We start from the raw sequence: 14462 nt of genomic DNA, 5'->3' as shown, positions 1-14462 counted from the left end.
CTGGCCTTGGGTATCTTGTGCTAAAACTGAAGTCTGCCCAGGGGCCTCTGAGTGGAGGAGGCAGAGCCCCTGAGGTAGGAGAAGCTGGAAAGCAGTGGAACAGCAACTGACTGGCAGTGTGGGAGGCACTGGCGACTCAAGTGGAGAGGCCAGATGTCCTAAGATGCAGCTCTGATGTCTGGACCACTATGCCCTGTGACGACAGCTCCTTGCTGCCAGTTCACGTCTTCACTAATAAGCACTCTTCTAGTTCACAGGCACAATGAATCTCTTACTTGCAATCCAAAGACCTGTGCACGCCAAGCAGCAGTCCTGTGCGGGAAGGGATCATTAGCCTCATTTCACAGGTGAGGAAATGGAGGCTCAGAGGAGATACAACTTGCCCAAAGGCACATAGCTAGTTAGTGGCAAAGTTAAGATCTCAAACAAGGTCTGTCCAGCTTCAAAGCCTGTGTTCCTTCTAATGCTTTGTTTCATTATAAATTCCACATGAATGATGCCTCCTACTCCATAATATATCTGTGCTTATTAATAGAATCCCTTCCTCCCCAGATAGCCCCAGTAAAATGATGCTGCAGGGAGATGGTCCATGTCCGTCCTGTGGTGTTGAGGACCCAGCAGACCCCTGAAAGGTGTGCTGCCAGTTTGCAGAGCATGAGCTTGCATGCCCCTTCAGGGGCTGACTCAAAAGTCAGTCATTTAGGCTGGAAATGTTCATGCGTGTGGCAGAGCTGAGGCATGATGTACTCTTTTCTAGTGATGGCCACGAGTTCTGCAGGTGCACTCTGGTGTGGAGGGCTTTTTGTCTTTGCACAGCATGGCCCCATGTTGCTGGGCCTATGTGTTCTTGTGTCTGATTTAATGACAGACCTCTTCAGACCAGAAATCAGACAGACTTGGATTCTACCCCTGCTCCATAGCCTTCGGAGGGTTGGAGCAGGGCCTTGGCCTTCATCAGGGTTCTCCAGCTGTGAGGCTTTGCTGGAGAACATTGTTTCCTGGAGGAGCTGTAGGGAGGCCTGGCTCTTTATCTGGAGCTTCAGATTCCCAAGCTCCGTCCAGGCCCACTGACTCAGAAGGTCTTGATTAATACGTAAATAATTTATGTATCATGTTTCCACATCTACATGTCATCTGCAAGGATTCTACCATGTAACCCTGGTTACAAAGCACTGGACTAGTACAACCCCTTTATTTTCCTGATGAGGAAACTGCAGCCCAGACACCTGCCCAGGGTAACACAGCAAATCGTGGCAACCTCGCTGTCCAGCACTCTTCTGGGTCTCCAAGGTCTCTCTTCTTCTCAAGTGTGTGGACGTCGGAAGGCCCATGTGGCCAGGGAGACTGAGCCCTGAGGTTGCTGACAGAAGGCCACTGTGGCCACCAATGCAGTCATCTGGTGTTTCTATTTATTGACTCTTTAAACTTCATCATCCAAAGAGAGTTAATACATGACTGTTTGGTAGCAAGAGAAACATAATCTAAGAACACAATGACCCACCCACCCCAAAGAAAACCAAAACCAAACAGAACAAAACAAACCCCATCTGAAACCAAACCTTTGGAGTTTTAGCTGAAGAAGCGAGGGGGCTGAGGGTCAGAGTGGCTCCCTGCATTCCAGGGGGTCAGGCAGAGGCTGCTCTCAAGTGGAAGCCTTCTCTATTGAAGAGGCTACATTCAGCCCTTCAGCTTTGGGGGGTCCTTCCTGAAGGGGCTTCCCTTGGCAGGAGGGGTGTGGAGATGGATTCAGTGGTCAGAGGGAGGGGCTCCTAGGTCTGCCCTCCAAGGTGACCATATGTGCCAGTGCATGAGACACAGGGAAGCAGGGCCAAGGACTGGGGGCGACTGTGAGGAGATCACGGGCCCATTTCTCCTACCTGAGAGAAAGCCCTGTCCGAGGCCCCATCAGTGTTCCCAAATTAGGGAACCACTAAAGGCACCACCAACAAACTGGGAAATGACAAAGCCTAGCAGGTCCCCAGATGGCAATCACTGCCCCCTAATAGTCAGCATCTTGATCTAGAGGACTGAGGGCAACCCAATCAGGCGGGCCCTGGAAAGTTTACGTCAACGGGCAATGCTTAGCGCCTTGGACATGCAGTGTGCGTACATGTGCCTGTATGAATGGAATGGGGCTCAGGGGCGCGTGGGTTTCTCCAGGAAGGCTTGGTTAGAGTCCCAGGGTTGTCCCCAGGGCAGGAATAGGTTTCTTTTCCTCATGTCATTTCCTCAAGTCACCCCCACCCCAGGTCACCAGGTCACTGCATAAATAAGTGCTTGGGAAGGTACACATCTAAAAAGGAACATAAATACTGTACATGGGGAATTCCCCAGCCTTCCTGCTGCCCTCTAGAAAACCCTCCAAATATTGCACATGGCCCTCCCCAGCCCCATGGGGTCCAGACCCGGCTGTGTCTTTGGTAGAAGCTCCAGGGTCAGAGGTCCTGGTCAGCCCACATGTCCCCCACCAGATCATGACTGGGAGCACGGAGGCAGCCAGAGGGTTGGGAGAAGCCATGGCCTGGCTGGTCAGTGGGTGTTCTATCAGGAATGCTTCTGTGAAGACAAGGCAGAGCCCACGCAGACACACGTGTGCCCCTGGCCGGACACTCCTGGTCAAAGTCTGCATGTGGGCTAGGAAGAGGCAAGCAGGCCGAGGGCAGGTGGGCGAGCGAGTCCTGGGCCACAGCAGACAGGGTCACACCCTCCACAGGAGGAGGTGGTTTGTGCTGTCGTCTCGGCCCACAGTCTCACTGCTGCTGCTGCCCCCACTGCTGAGTCGGAAGTCCTCATAGCCATCACCTCCACTGATAACCAGCATTTTAGGCCTGGCTGAGGCGGGGCCTCGGTGCCGAGGGGAGTCCCGGTGCTCCAGTGATGGCAGCTTCTCGGGGCCTGGGGGCAGAGGGGAGGATCTGTCAGCCTGGGGGCGAATGGAGGCTTCAGTGTCCCATCGGGGCCTGAATTCCCATACCCCAGAAGATAGGAAGGAAGATGTGCACACTTCCTATGGTGGAATCCCACTTTCTGTTAGCTAGGAAGTTATTTAGAAAGAATGCCCGCTTCTTGGCAGCCAGACTTCTTATGTCCTATCTGTAATCTCTAGTCAGGAGTGACATAACTTCCCAAGGTGACACCACTTTTTTTTTCTTTTTACAATGTAAGTGCCCTGTAAGACGCCACTTTCTCTCTTGATTACTGCATGCAATGTCCTTGCATTAAATAAGCCTCCTACTTCCAACAGCCCTTTCCCAGGTAGCTTAAATCTTCTGCGAACCCAGACAACTCCTGACCCGAGGCTTTACTGCTTCCTGACTTCCATGGCCACTTCCTCTTGGGAATATCATTTCTTGTCCTGCCAAAGCAAAACTTTTCTGGTTGTGACCTCCTGATGTACCTCATTTCCTGATGTTTCACTTTTTTTTTGAGACGGAATTTCGCTCTTGTCGCCCAGGTTGGAGTGTAATGGCACACTCTTGGCTCACTGCAACCTCTGCCTCACTGCCCCAGCCTCCCGAGTAGCTGGGATTATAGGCGCCCGCCACCACACTCAGCTAGTTTTTGTAGTTTTAGTAGAGATGGGGTTTCACCATGTTGGCCAGGCTGGTCTCGAACTCCTGACCTCAGATGATCCACCCCCTTCAACTTCTCAAAGTGCTGGGATTACAGGTGTCAGCCACCACGCCTGGCCATATTTTTATTTTTATTTTTTTGAGACAGGGTATCACTCTGTCACCCAGGCTGGAGTGCAGTGGCCCAATCTCTGCTGACTGCAGCCTCGACTTCCCTGGGCTCAGCCTCCTGAGCAGCTGGAACCACAGGTGTGTGCCACCACACCTGGCTGTTTTTTGTATTTTTTGTAGAGATGGTGTCTCACCATGTTGCCCAGGCTGGTCTTGAACTCCTGGGCTCAAGCAATCCTCCCATCTCGTCCTCCCAAAGGTGTGAGCCACCGCGCCTGATGCCCTGCTGTTTCACTTTCTAATTCTCAGTCCATTTTCTGTGCTAGTGCCATTCTATGTTGTTTTCTGTTGCTATTTCTATTTCCTGCTCTGTGCATCACTTTCTGATTCCACTTCCTGCCCTATATATCATTTCTAGTCCTGTGCTATTTCCTGATGTATATAGGAAATATATACAACAGGACATATTTCCTATATACATATTCTATTTGTGACATATTCTACCTCTTAGGTTATAGTTCCCTCCCTGTCTCCCATGACATTTCTCTGGCCAGACCTTTATATACACACAACACACGCAGGTGTGCACACAAATACACACACACATATACACTATCCTAGATTTCATTTGGGGACTTCCATGGCCTATTTCCTGTCATATATGCCACCTCCAGCTCTATGTGACACTTTTCCTCCCTCTCAAAAGCTCTTCTGGCAGGATAGTGGGAAGTCCTAAACCAAACGTCCATGATCCCTGGCTTGGGGTATGATGCACTGACCCACCTGTGTCTGGGGCAGGTGGTGGGGTTGGGCAGAGCAGGTTGAAGCCATCTGGCAGCTGGACTGTGGCCAAGAAGCGGACGTGGCCGGTGTGTCCCTGGCCAAGGCCTGTGGGGCTGAGTGGCGCCCGTGGGCAGCTGACAGTACTGGGCGAGGTGGGCATGGTGAGGACAACACCAGCACTGGTGCCCACCCACAGCAGCTCCTCACACACCAGCAGCGCTGTGATTCGCAGACAGGCAGCCTTGTGCTGCCGGATGATGGCATCCGAGCCTGGGGTGGGAGACAGACCACAGCTGGGGCCAAATTCGGGCCCTGGCTCAGCCTCAGCCTCCTCTACGATCGGGCAGAAAGGCTCCAAGGAGGGTGCTGTGGTAGTTTGAGCTCAGTACCTGCCAGCATCCTGTGCACAGGAGGGGTAACGTCTACTTCTGCCAGCTGCTCAAAGGTGTCTGGATGGTAGAGACACACGTGGGCGCTACCTTTCAACGTCACCCACACACCCAGGCTGGAGTCCACCATGCAAGCCACGCTGCGGCTTGAATCCTGACCCACGTAAAACGTGTGCTAGGGAAGGCAGGGAGAAGATGGGTCACTGCAGGCCTGCCTCCCTTGGCCCACCCTAGCCTGGAGCTTTGCCAGTGTCCATCCCTTACAACTCACACTAGCGTTTGGTCCTTGGTCTGATTAACCTTTCAAAGCTTGGTTTCACCAGCGCCTCCCAACTTAATTCTCAGGAATTACAATGGAGGTGCTCTTTCTCCATTAAACTTGAGTGATTTAAGGATCAGAGAACTTCAATGCTTAAAGGATTTTAAAATCAGTCACTGGCCTCCCCCTGGACAGGTGGGGAAGCTGAAGCCTAGAAGGGAAAGGTCACACAGCAAGTCAGTCACAGAGCTGGGGCCTGAACCCAGGGCTTTGGACTCCTGCCCAGCCAACAATGGAATAAGTGAGAGGGAAATTAAGGGAACCCGTTGCCCCTGGATACTTCTGACATGTGTGCAAGTGACATGTGCAGCACTAAATGCCAGAGTCTAATGCTAATGGATGTTGACATCAGGAAGGACTCCTGTCCTATCCCCAAAGGACCCTAAAACCTGAGTTGAGAGATAGAGTGGGCAGGAGGATGAATAAGATTCCTAATATATATGGGACACTTACTGTATTCCTCATCAGCTAGAGAAGAAATGAGGATCGAAGGAGGACAGGGACTGGCCAGCGTCACTCTGTGGTCAGAGGAAGGCCCTAGCCCTCTGCTGGATGCTGCTTATGCTCCCACCATGGTCTCCGTCTCCCTCTCACACGGACCCAGCTCATCCCACGGTACCAATTCCATCCCCCCCACCCCCTGCTACCTCCAGCTGCAGCGTGTCAGGACTCAGGACAAGGACTCGGTTCTGGCAGCCACACCACAGCCGCCCACCCACAGACACCATCTTGGTGATGGGGCTCCCCTGGGCGCCCAAGGTCACTGATTTGAAGTTCTGGGGGTCCCAGAAATGGCCTGGAGTGGGGTAAAGAAAACAGGAAATTCACTCCAGTTCTAAATTTGAGCCTCAGTCTCCCCTGAAATGAGATGTTAGCATTCCCCTTTATAACCAAGGACACCGAGGGCCTGGGAGTTGCCCACAGCCATATCTCCAGGAGACAGCCCCAACACCAGTAAGGGGATAGGGGCAGGGTGTGGGGGAGAGCAGATACTCACCTGCTTCCCTTTGGTAAACCACAAGGTCTCCATTGGCCAGAGACACAAACACCTGGTTATTCAGATACCTGGGTAGGGAAAAGAGGAAGGAGGAAGGGAGTTCAGGCAGCCAAAGTGGGTTACCCAGGACCAGGGGAACCACAGATAGAATGGGTATGGCTCCCAAGAGGCCACCTCTTCCCACCTATTGTTCTCCAGGTGGGGGTTGCCTGAGGCTAAGAAAAGGGAGTGACTTTCCCGAGCTCACACAGTGTGTAAGAGGCACAGCTAGCCTGGGGCCAGGCCTCTGGCTTCCAAAGCCTCCACAGAGAGAAGGGACAGTAGAGCAGGGAGCCCAGGTGAACAGAAGGAGGCCTGCACGTGTGGCAGAGAAGAGTCTAGACAGGAAGGGCCACCCTGGGGCCTTACAAGATGCAGGTCACAGAGGCTGCGTGCTGGAGCTTCATGCTGTTCCTGCGGTCACGGATGCTGTCGGAGGACTGGTACACGTGGACACTGTGGATCGGGGTGTGCACCTGGGACAAATGCTTGGGGCACACCAGCCCCTGGAGTCATCCCTCCACCTCTTTGCCCACAGCACCATGTCTTCAATGCTGGGTGCCTGCCCGAGGTACGGAGGTCCCACAGCCTCCCTGGGATTGTCAGACCCACCGACATCCCTGGTTAGCAGTACCCCTGAGGTGTGACCCAAAGCCCTCCTGCCTCAGCTCCAGGGGACCACATGATTTCCAGAGCAAGGAGCTCAGAGTTCTGGCACTGTATCCCTAGTCCCTCCCCTGTCCCTACCAGCCATCCTCAGTGCCCAGCCACACGGAGCTCTGGTAGGCCTCAGGGTCAACACTCAGCAGGTCCTCAAGGCTGCCCCGGGTGAAGGAGCCGCGGCTGGAGCGGCGAAGGGCTCTCCCATCCATTGGGCTGGTGCTGCAGGGACCGCCAGGCCCAAAGGAGCCAGACAGTGGCAGGAAGCCTGGCTCCTGCTCCTCCTCTGAGCTGGTGGTCTCTGCTGTGGCCTCCTTGGAACTCGGGGTCTCCTCATCTGAGGGAGACAAAGGTCTCTGGCTCCATCCCCCTCTGCCAGGCTTGGGACCTGGTATCTTTCTAGGCCATGCATCCCTCCTGGCCATGCCCCTCCAGAGGGCCTCTCGAAGATGTTCCTCCCCATCCTCGAGGCCTCTGCAACTGCTCCAGCCTGCTGCTCTGCTCACCGACAGCTCAGCACTACAGAATCTTTGATCTCGTCTGGCCCTCTTGGACCCAGTGGCCACACTGTGGGTCCCCACCCCATCTTCCTTAGCTGAGTGCTCCAGGGTCTTCATGATCCCGCCTGACTGTCCCACTGTCCTCTGGATCCTCGGTGTCACATCCCCTGCCCTCATTGCTCTGTGTGCTAACATCCTGAGGTCTGACGCCATGCCTTTGCCCTACACTGATCCCTCCTCGCCCCCTTCTCTGAGCAGTCCACCCTGCCTGCCAGCGCCAAGTTGGAGGAGATAGCCAAAGCTCACTGCCAAAGCTGGAGGAGATGGTGGACCGGCTGGCCTGGCTCTGCAGCGTCCCCGAGGGGCTGGGCGAAGACTCATCGTCAGAGTCACTGTCAAAGGGCACCAGCTCTGGGCGGGGGTCACCCTCGGCGAGGCCCGCCGTCATCTCCAAGCCCGAGCCTGCAATGGAGATGTGAAGGCAGGGCTGTGGCCCAGGCTCCGCGAGCGTCGCTGCTTCCTCGTCCGCGGCGGCCTCGACGTCCAGCTCCGGCCCGGCGGGCTCCGGTGCCGTCTCTGAAGGACTCCTCAGCGACGGAGGAGGCTCCCTGCGAGAAAAGAGAGTGAGTATGAGAGCAGCTACGAGCCAGACAGGGCCCCCATAGCGGACACGCCCACCAACCCCGCCCACACTCGCCAGGCCCCGCCCACAACAACGCCGGTGCGACCTCAGCGTGTGCTGGGACAGGGGTTGGGTCTCCCAGGCCCGCGGTGCAGCCCATCCCGCAGCCCAGGCCTCACCGGTGGCAGCGACGCTGCAGCCCGGGCACCGCCCCGATGCAGAGGATGCGGGCGGAACAGACGGCGATGCAGGCCTCCACGTCCGGCTCGGCGCGCAGGCTCAGCAGGCACACCTGGCCCACGTAGCCGTCGCTGTTGCAGACCCACACTTCAGGCGAGGGCTCCGGGCAGCTGTTCAGGGTGGGAGCCGCGCAGGAGAACTGCAGGAGGCGCCAATGGACAGGAGAAGGTGAATGGCAGAACTGCTGCCAGCATTCCCCACTCCTGGGAAACCCGGGCAGAATGGAGGGAGGCAGGCCTGCATGGGTGTGTATGGATGCGCTATACACCCCTCTACACACGCGTACACATACACGTGGCACAGGACCCTTTTTTTTTTTTTTTTTTTTTTTTTGCGATAGGTTTTTGGTTTCTGCTCTGTCTCCCAGGCTGGAGTGCAGTGGTAGGTTCATGACTCACTGCAGCTTTGACCTCCAGGGCGCAAGCAATCCTCCCACCTCAGCCTCCTGAGTAACTGGGACCACAGGGGCGCGCCACTAAACGTGGATAACTTTTAAATTTTTTGTAGAGATAGGGTCTTGCATAGCCTGGTCTTGAACTTTTGGGTTCATGTGATCCTCCTAACTTGGCCTCACAAAGTACTGGAATTACAGACGTAAGCTACCGTGCCTTGCCCATGTGACCCTCTACACATCAAATGTACTCATGCCTATGGGATACGGGCATCATGCCTACATGTACACACACATATCCCTGGATATAATCATAGATACATGCATAGAAAAAATGTGATGCTGGTAACCTCTGTACATATGTATGCAACCTCATACAAGCACATAAATGAAGCAACTTCCCGTCATTTATATAGCCTTTGTTCATATGCACGAAGCATACCCATATACATGTATACATGTAATACATATATAGCACCCACACACGTACAGAGAGCTGAATTTTCCAAGACATAAGGAGCAATAGTAATGTTCAAGGTATGTACACAATGTCATACACAAAATAAAAATTCATGAACACCTGCTGGCTTTGAAAACGTGCACCCACGTGACCCAGATGCAGACATACCTGCATGCCACTGCGGGTTTTCATGATGGGGATGGCCTTCAGGAACTCAGGGTCTAGACAGCTTTTGCTGGATGCTGCAGTGGAGATGGATGGACAGACAGACCCTGCTTAGCACAGCATCCATCTCACCCTGGTCCTGCCCCTGCCCCATTCCCCTTCCTCCCCTGCCCCTCAGGGTCTCTCTAGGGGGAGGCCTGATCCAAGCCACACTAGAATAAGGCAGTCGCTCCTGGCCTCAATCTTTTCCCAGGTGTATTGTCTTGGGGTTAGACCCAGAGGTTTCTATGGATCTTCTAAGCCATGAACCATGATCAATAGCTTTCCCTGATCTAGCCCTGCTCAGAGTATGTGTAGGGAGGGTATGGAGGGTCCTGGCTATCGGTGCCCACTATGGGGCAGGTCCAGCAGACAGTGAGACCCTATCCATGGAATCCCCTCCCTGTCAGGGAGGCCACAGCTATTATTTAGTCTGATGTTTCACTGCAGAAGCCCCCCTCCCCACCAGGTGGAGCTGGAGCACAGGGCACTGTGGTTCTGGCTCCTGAAGTCACAGACAGCTGTGAAATGCTTCTGGCCTCCTTCCTGGAGGCTCTAGGAGGAGAGGGCCAGCATGTGCCTTGGCTTACCCAGCTTCCTCTTGGCCTCATCAAAGGCCTGTTCAAAACCAAGGCGGGCATCAGGGTGAGGGAACTCAAAGATGTAGGAGTCAGTGCCCTCGGGCCGAGTGGTGCACAGCTCCAGCTTGGTTGGCGGGAAGGAAAGCGCGTAGCACAGTGCCTGCTTCTCTGACAGGTCCCGGTGCATGGCAGCTGAGAGGTCCCGCAGTGCATCGTCCAGGCTCTGTGGGGAAGAGGGCCCAGGCTTCAGGCCCCAGCATCTCACCACAGCCTGCGCCTGCCCTTGAGAATGTGTGGAGACCTGCCTCTCTCCTCAGACAGCAAGTGGGATTGTCTCCTCCCTCAGACCAAGAGGTGGCCTGGATTCCTTTGACAGATGGGGGATGGGCCCTCTGTCACCCTCGGATGGGGATGCAGCTATGTCTCCACCCTCAGACCTGGAACATGTTACTTCCCCCATATGCAGGGAGGCTGCAATTTTTGCCTTCAGATGAGGGAAAGGAACGTCTCTTCCCCCAGGCAAATGTCAGGGCTGTCTATCTCTGAGATAGGGTCAGAAGCCTCCCACCCCCTGGCTCCCCAGCCTTGGGTAGAGAGCACAGACCTGGTGGGGGAAACCGAGGCTCTCAGAGAGCTTGCTCATTTGGCCCAGGGTGGTGAGGTCTTCATCAAGGCGACTGATGGCCTTCTGGATGTTCTCCCGATTGGTGGCTTGGGATGCCCCTAGGGGGGAGAGAGGAAGGCCGTGGACAGATACAGAGACAGACAAGGTCAGGCTGGGACAGACTCTCCTTCCCTCACTGCACAGCCTGCAGCTGGGCCTGGGGAGAGGCCTGACAAACTGAGAGCATAGAAACCCCAAACTCTTGGGGAAAAAGTTAATAGGCAGCTCCCAGAGGAACCCCAGGCCTGTGAGCTGGGGACTGGGCCTGATTCAGAGCCATGTCGTGCAGGATGTCAGGCCCACGGAGAATTCCCGGGAGAGCACGGAGTATGAAATGGTGGCTGGCTCTGCGATACGCAGGCTCCGGCTGACACGGAACTGCTGCGGCGCTGCCGCCTGCCATGGGAGCAGGGGCAGAGCAGACAGAGCCCCAGGCAGTCAAATGTGCTGACCAAACACTCATCGCCCCACAAAGGAGGGGGCAGTGCACGATGCCCTGGATTTCTGTGGTCCTATCCCATACCTGAACACTGCCAAGTGACTGGTCCTGCAGATGCCCTGCCACCCCTCAACCCAAGGCTTGGGATGCACACTGTGGACCAGTGGTCCATACATGGAGCTGTCCCTCCACCCTTGGGCCAGGACACATGTGTCTTGAAATCAAGGGAAAAGAAGTTTCTTTTTGCTTTTTCCTAAATGAGTTTCTTTTCCTGTTTTTCTCTGATCTAGTTTATAGAGTGTGTTATTGGTGTATATAAATTTAGTCTTTGGGCCACAGGTTACAGAATGGTAAGGCGTCCCTGGACGGGTCATGACAGCACTAAAGACATGGATCCTGAGACTGGCAAGTCCTGTCTGAAGTGGCCCTGTGACCAGGAACCCCATGGGGGTGAGAGGCAGCCTGCTGAGGAGGGGAGGGCACGCTTTGTAACTGTAAGATGGAGTCACGCTGGACAGGGAGGCTGTCTCACCACGTCTACGGGAAGAAGAGTGTGTGCCGGGTGGATGGCAGTGGTCTTTCCTGCCAAGTCGAGGCTGGGAACAGCTCTGCTGTTACCTGAATATTTGTGTCCCCGCAACACTCACAAGTTGAAATCGAATCCTGAGTGTGTTGGTATTAAGAGGCAGACCTGGCCGGGCGCGGTGGCTCACACCTGTAATCCTAGCACTTTGGGAGGCCGAGGTGGGTGGATCACGAGGTCAGGAGATCGAGACCATCCTGGCCAATGTGGTGAAACCCTGTCTCTACTAAAATACAAAAAAAAAAAAAAAAAAAAATTAACCAGGCGTGGTGGCGCACCCCTGTAGTCCCAGCTACTCGGGAGGGTAAGGCAGGGGAATTGCTTGAACCTGGGAGGCGGAGGTTGCAGTAAGCCGAGATCACGCCACTGCACTCCGGCTTGGCAACACAGTGAGACTCCGTCTCAAAAAAAAAAAAAAAAAAAAAAAAAAAAAGAGACGGACCTTTGGGAGGTGACCTGGTCATGAGGGGGGAACCACTGTGAAATGAGATTTGTGCCCTGATAAAGGGGCCTGAAGGAGCTTGTTCACCCCTTCCACCAAGTGAGGACACATAGAAGGCACCCTCTGTGAGGCACAGGCCCCTTGCAGTTCTGCTGGCACCCTCATCTTGGCCTTCCCAGCCTCCTGAACTGTGAGCAATACATTCCTCTTATTTATGAATTGCCCAGTCTACGGTATTTTTGTTAAAGCAGCCTGAAGAGACGAAGCCAATCTACTCCTTTTGACAGAAACTGTTCCATCCCAACCCTCACCACCTGGGCAGCCGTGTTTTCTTCTATATGACCCTGCCCCATTCTTGCTCACAGCTGACTGGACCAGGAGTGGGCACCTAACTTAAAGGTGGTCATTCTATTGACTTGGACCAATTAGAGTAATAATCAGGTGGTACTCCTACATAGTGGGGCAGGCTTGGGTTCACCAAGGGGCAAAAAAAAAAAACCAACAAAAAAAAAACAAAACCAAAAAAGAACAAACAAAAAAACCAAAAAACCAACAAACAAAAATAAGCAAACCCCAACGCCGGGCAAGCCCGTCTGTTACCCTGAAGGCCAAGCTCCAGGTGAGCTCCCCTCCAGCTGAGCCTGGAGCCAGTCTGGGTCTGATCACAGGAGTTATGAGGAAACAGAAAGCTAAAAGCAGTGAGAACAGGGTCAACTCAGCAAGAAGGGAAGAAAGACAGACGCCACAGGAGGAGCGGCTCCTGGAAGTTGCCTCAGCTCTCAACAGTCTCAGCCCCAAACAACATGGATGGCTCCAATCGACCCTTTGCTTGCAGTAACTCAAGCGAGTGTCTGTTCCCTGTGTGCGAAACCGCTGAACCAGACAGTGCAACATCATCTAATATTAGGCGCTCAAATGATTTTGCACAGATGAATCAATGGCTAATTACAGTGATGCTGCTCTCTGTGCACCACCCCCACCCAGCTCCCACTGCCAGCCTAGGTCCCTGCCCAGTTGGAAGGCGGTGTGCATGGACAGACTGTCTGGCTCCATGGGTGCCAACTGGGTCCTTCATGCCAGCCCCCTTGCACTGGATGAGAAAGTGAGGCCCAAAAGTGGAAAAGCAGCTGGACAAGCAGCCAGACTGGCTGGAGCTCAGACCCTCCAGGAAGGCTTCTCAGAGGAAGACCCCAACACCCAGAACCCCTAGCATCAAACCCACCTTTGATGATGTCTGTGTCTTCCAGCGGCAGCTTCCACAGCATCTTGTACTTGCTGGCTGTGTCAATGACACTGGCTGCCGTGTACCTGTGGGGAGCCAATGGGGCACTCTGGCCAGGGTCGGGGAGTGGGGCTCAGAGAGGGACAACTGCTCCCCTGCTGGCACCACCCAAACCCTGCCCCAGCCACTCACAGGCTCATGGAGCTGCGCCGCAGGGAGCCTGACTTTCGCTTCAGAGTGGTGCAGACGATGAGGTCCGTGAACAGGAAGAGAGACCGGTCCTTCTTGCCACTGATTGCCTTCTGTGGAGCCCAAGGCAGAATTTAGGCTGGGTGGACACAATCCAGAAGCCCACCCACCTGCCCATAGTGTCCAAGGGGACACTGAGACCCACGGAGGGTGAGGGCTCTTCCCCAGCTGCCCAGAGAGTCAGAGCAGAGTGGGGACTCAACCAGGGCTCCCTCAGGGTGAAAGACCAGGGAGACCTGCAGATAGAGGGTGAGAGGAGAAAGTGAGGAGGTGGGGACAGCTGGGCAGACACTGGGACACTTCTTACCACTTCAACGACCATCTCCTGTCTCAGGAACCGCCGCAGAGGGGCCTGGAGCTGTGGGACAGCAGGGACAAGGTATCTCGAAGGCCAGTTATTAATCCCTATCCCCTCCACAAATCCCAGTGATCCCTCGGCCCCACCCCATGGGCTAAGCCAATGGAAGCAGCATGCTGCCCACCCTTCCAACACCCTTGTACTGCCAGGTCATGGGACCCAAGGCCAGAGACAGACGTGGAAGAACACAGACAGGTGGAGACGTGTGGCCAGAGGCTGGCAGACATGGATGCAAACACACTGTGGTTCTGGACATGGACGCAGCCATGATTCCAGGTGGCCACAGATGCACACAGAGGCCGAGTGGACACAGATGTGGGTGGGGTGGGGCGGGGCAGGGTGCACGCACATCCTCCATGCCCTCGATGTGAGCCTCTATCTCCTGCAGCACGCGGGCATGCCGCTCTGCCTCCTCAGCACTCCGCACACCCTTGTTGATACGCTCAGCCACCTGCTTGATGTTCCGCTGTGCCTCCAGCAGGAGTGGATGGTCTGGGTGGTCCTCAGGTGTATGCTTCAGGAGGTCCTGGGGTGGGAATGGGGACCAGACCTGACTGCTTAGCTACCCCTGGGGCCCCAGACTACTGGAGCAGGAGGAACTATGGGTAGACACCAAAAAGGACTTTCCTACCTGACC

At 54.8% G+C, this 14462-nt stretch overlaps 2 protein-coding genes across 2 annotated transcripts in view; both read right to left on the bottom strand.

Moving 5' to 3' along the window:
- Positions 1 to 14462, bottom strand: part of PLEKHB1 (pleckstrin homology domain containing B1) — a 367567-nt gene that overhangs the window by 304255 nt on the left and 48850 nt on the right. The window lies entirely within an intron of this gene.
- ARHGEF17 (Rho guanine nucleotide exchange factor 17) overlaps positions 1358 to 14462 on the bottom strand; it is a 61259-nt gene continuing 48154 nt past the window's right edge. The window contains exons 6-21 of the mRNA XM_050756046.1: positions 14175 to 14351; positions 13775 to 13825; positions 13411 to 13520; positions 13219 to 13304; positions 10473 to 10591; positions 9878 to 10091; positions 9252 to 9325; positions 8172 to 8371; positions 7677 to 7978; positions 6958 to 7207; positions 6580 to 6666; positions 6172 to 6239; positions 5822 to 5970; positions 4856 to 5030; positions 4467 to 4736; positions 1358 to 2895 (exon numbers count right to left, since the gene is read on the bottom strand). Of these exons, the coding sequence (XP_050612003.1) occupies positions 2699 to 2895; positions 4467 to 4736; positions 4856 to 5030; positions 5822 to 5970; positions 6172 to 6239; positions 6580 to 6666; positions 6958 to 7207; positions 7677 to 7978; positions 8172 to 8371; positions 9252 to 9325; positions 9878 to 10091; positions 10473 to 10591; positions 13219 to 13304; positions 13411 to 13520; positions 13775 to 13825; positions 14175 to 14351 (2529 nt within the window). The 3' untranslated portion in view covers positions 1358 to 2698. The remainder of the gene's footprint in view (positions 2896 to 4466; positions 4737 to 4855; positions 5031 to 5821; positions 5971 to 6171; positions 6240 to 6579; positions 6667 to 6957; positions 7208 to 7676; positions 7979 to 8171; positions 8372 to 9251; positions 9326 to 9877; positions 10092 to 10472; positions 10592 to 13218; positions 13305 to 13410; positions 13521 to 13774; positions 13826 to 14174; positions 14352 to 14462) is intronic.

Source organism: Macaca thibetana, chromosome 14 (genome assembly GCF_024542745.1).
Source record: "Macaca thibetana thibetana isolate TM-01 chromosome 14, ASM2454274v1, whole genome shotgun sequence".
In the NCBI taxonomy this organism is placed as follows: Eukaryota; Metazoa; Chordata; class Mammalia; order Primates; family Cercopithecidae; genus Macaca; species Macaca thibetana.
This window is presented reverse-complemented; position numbering and strand designations above follow the sequence as displayed.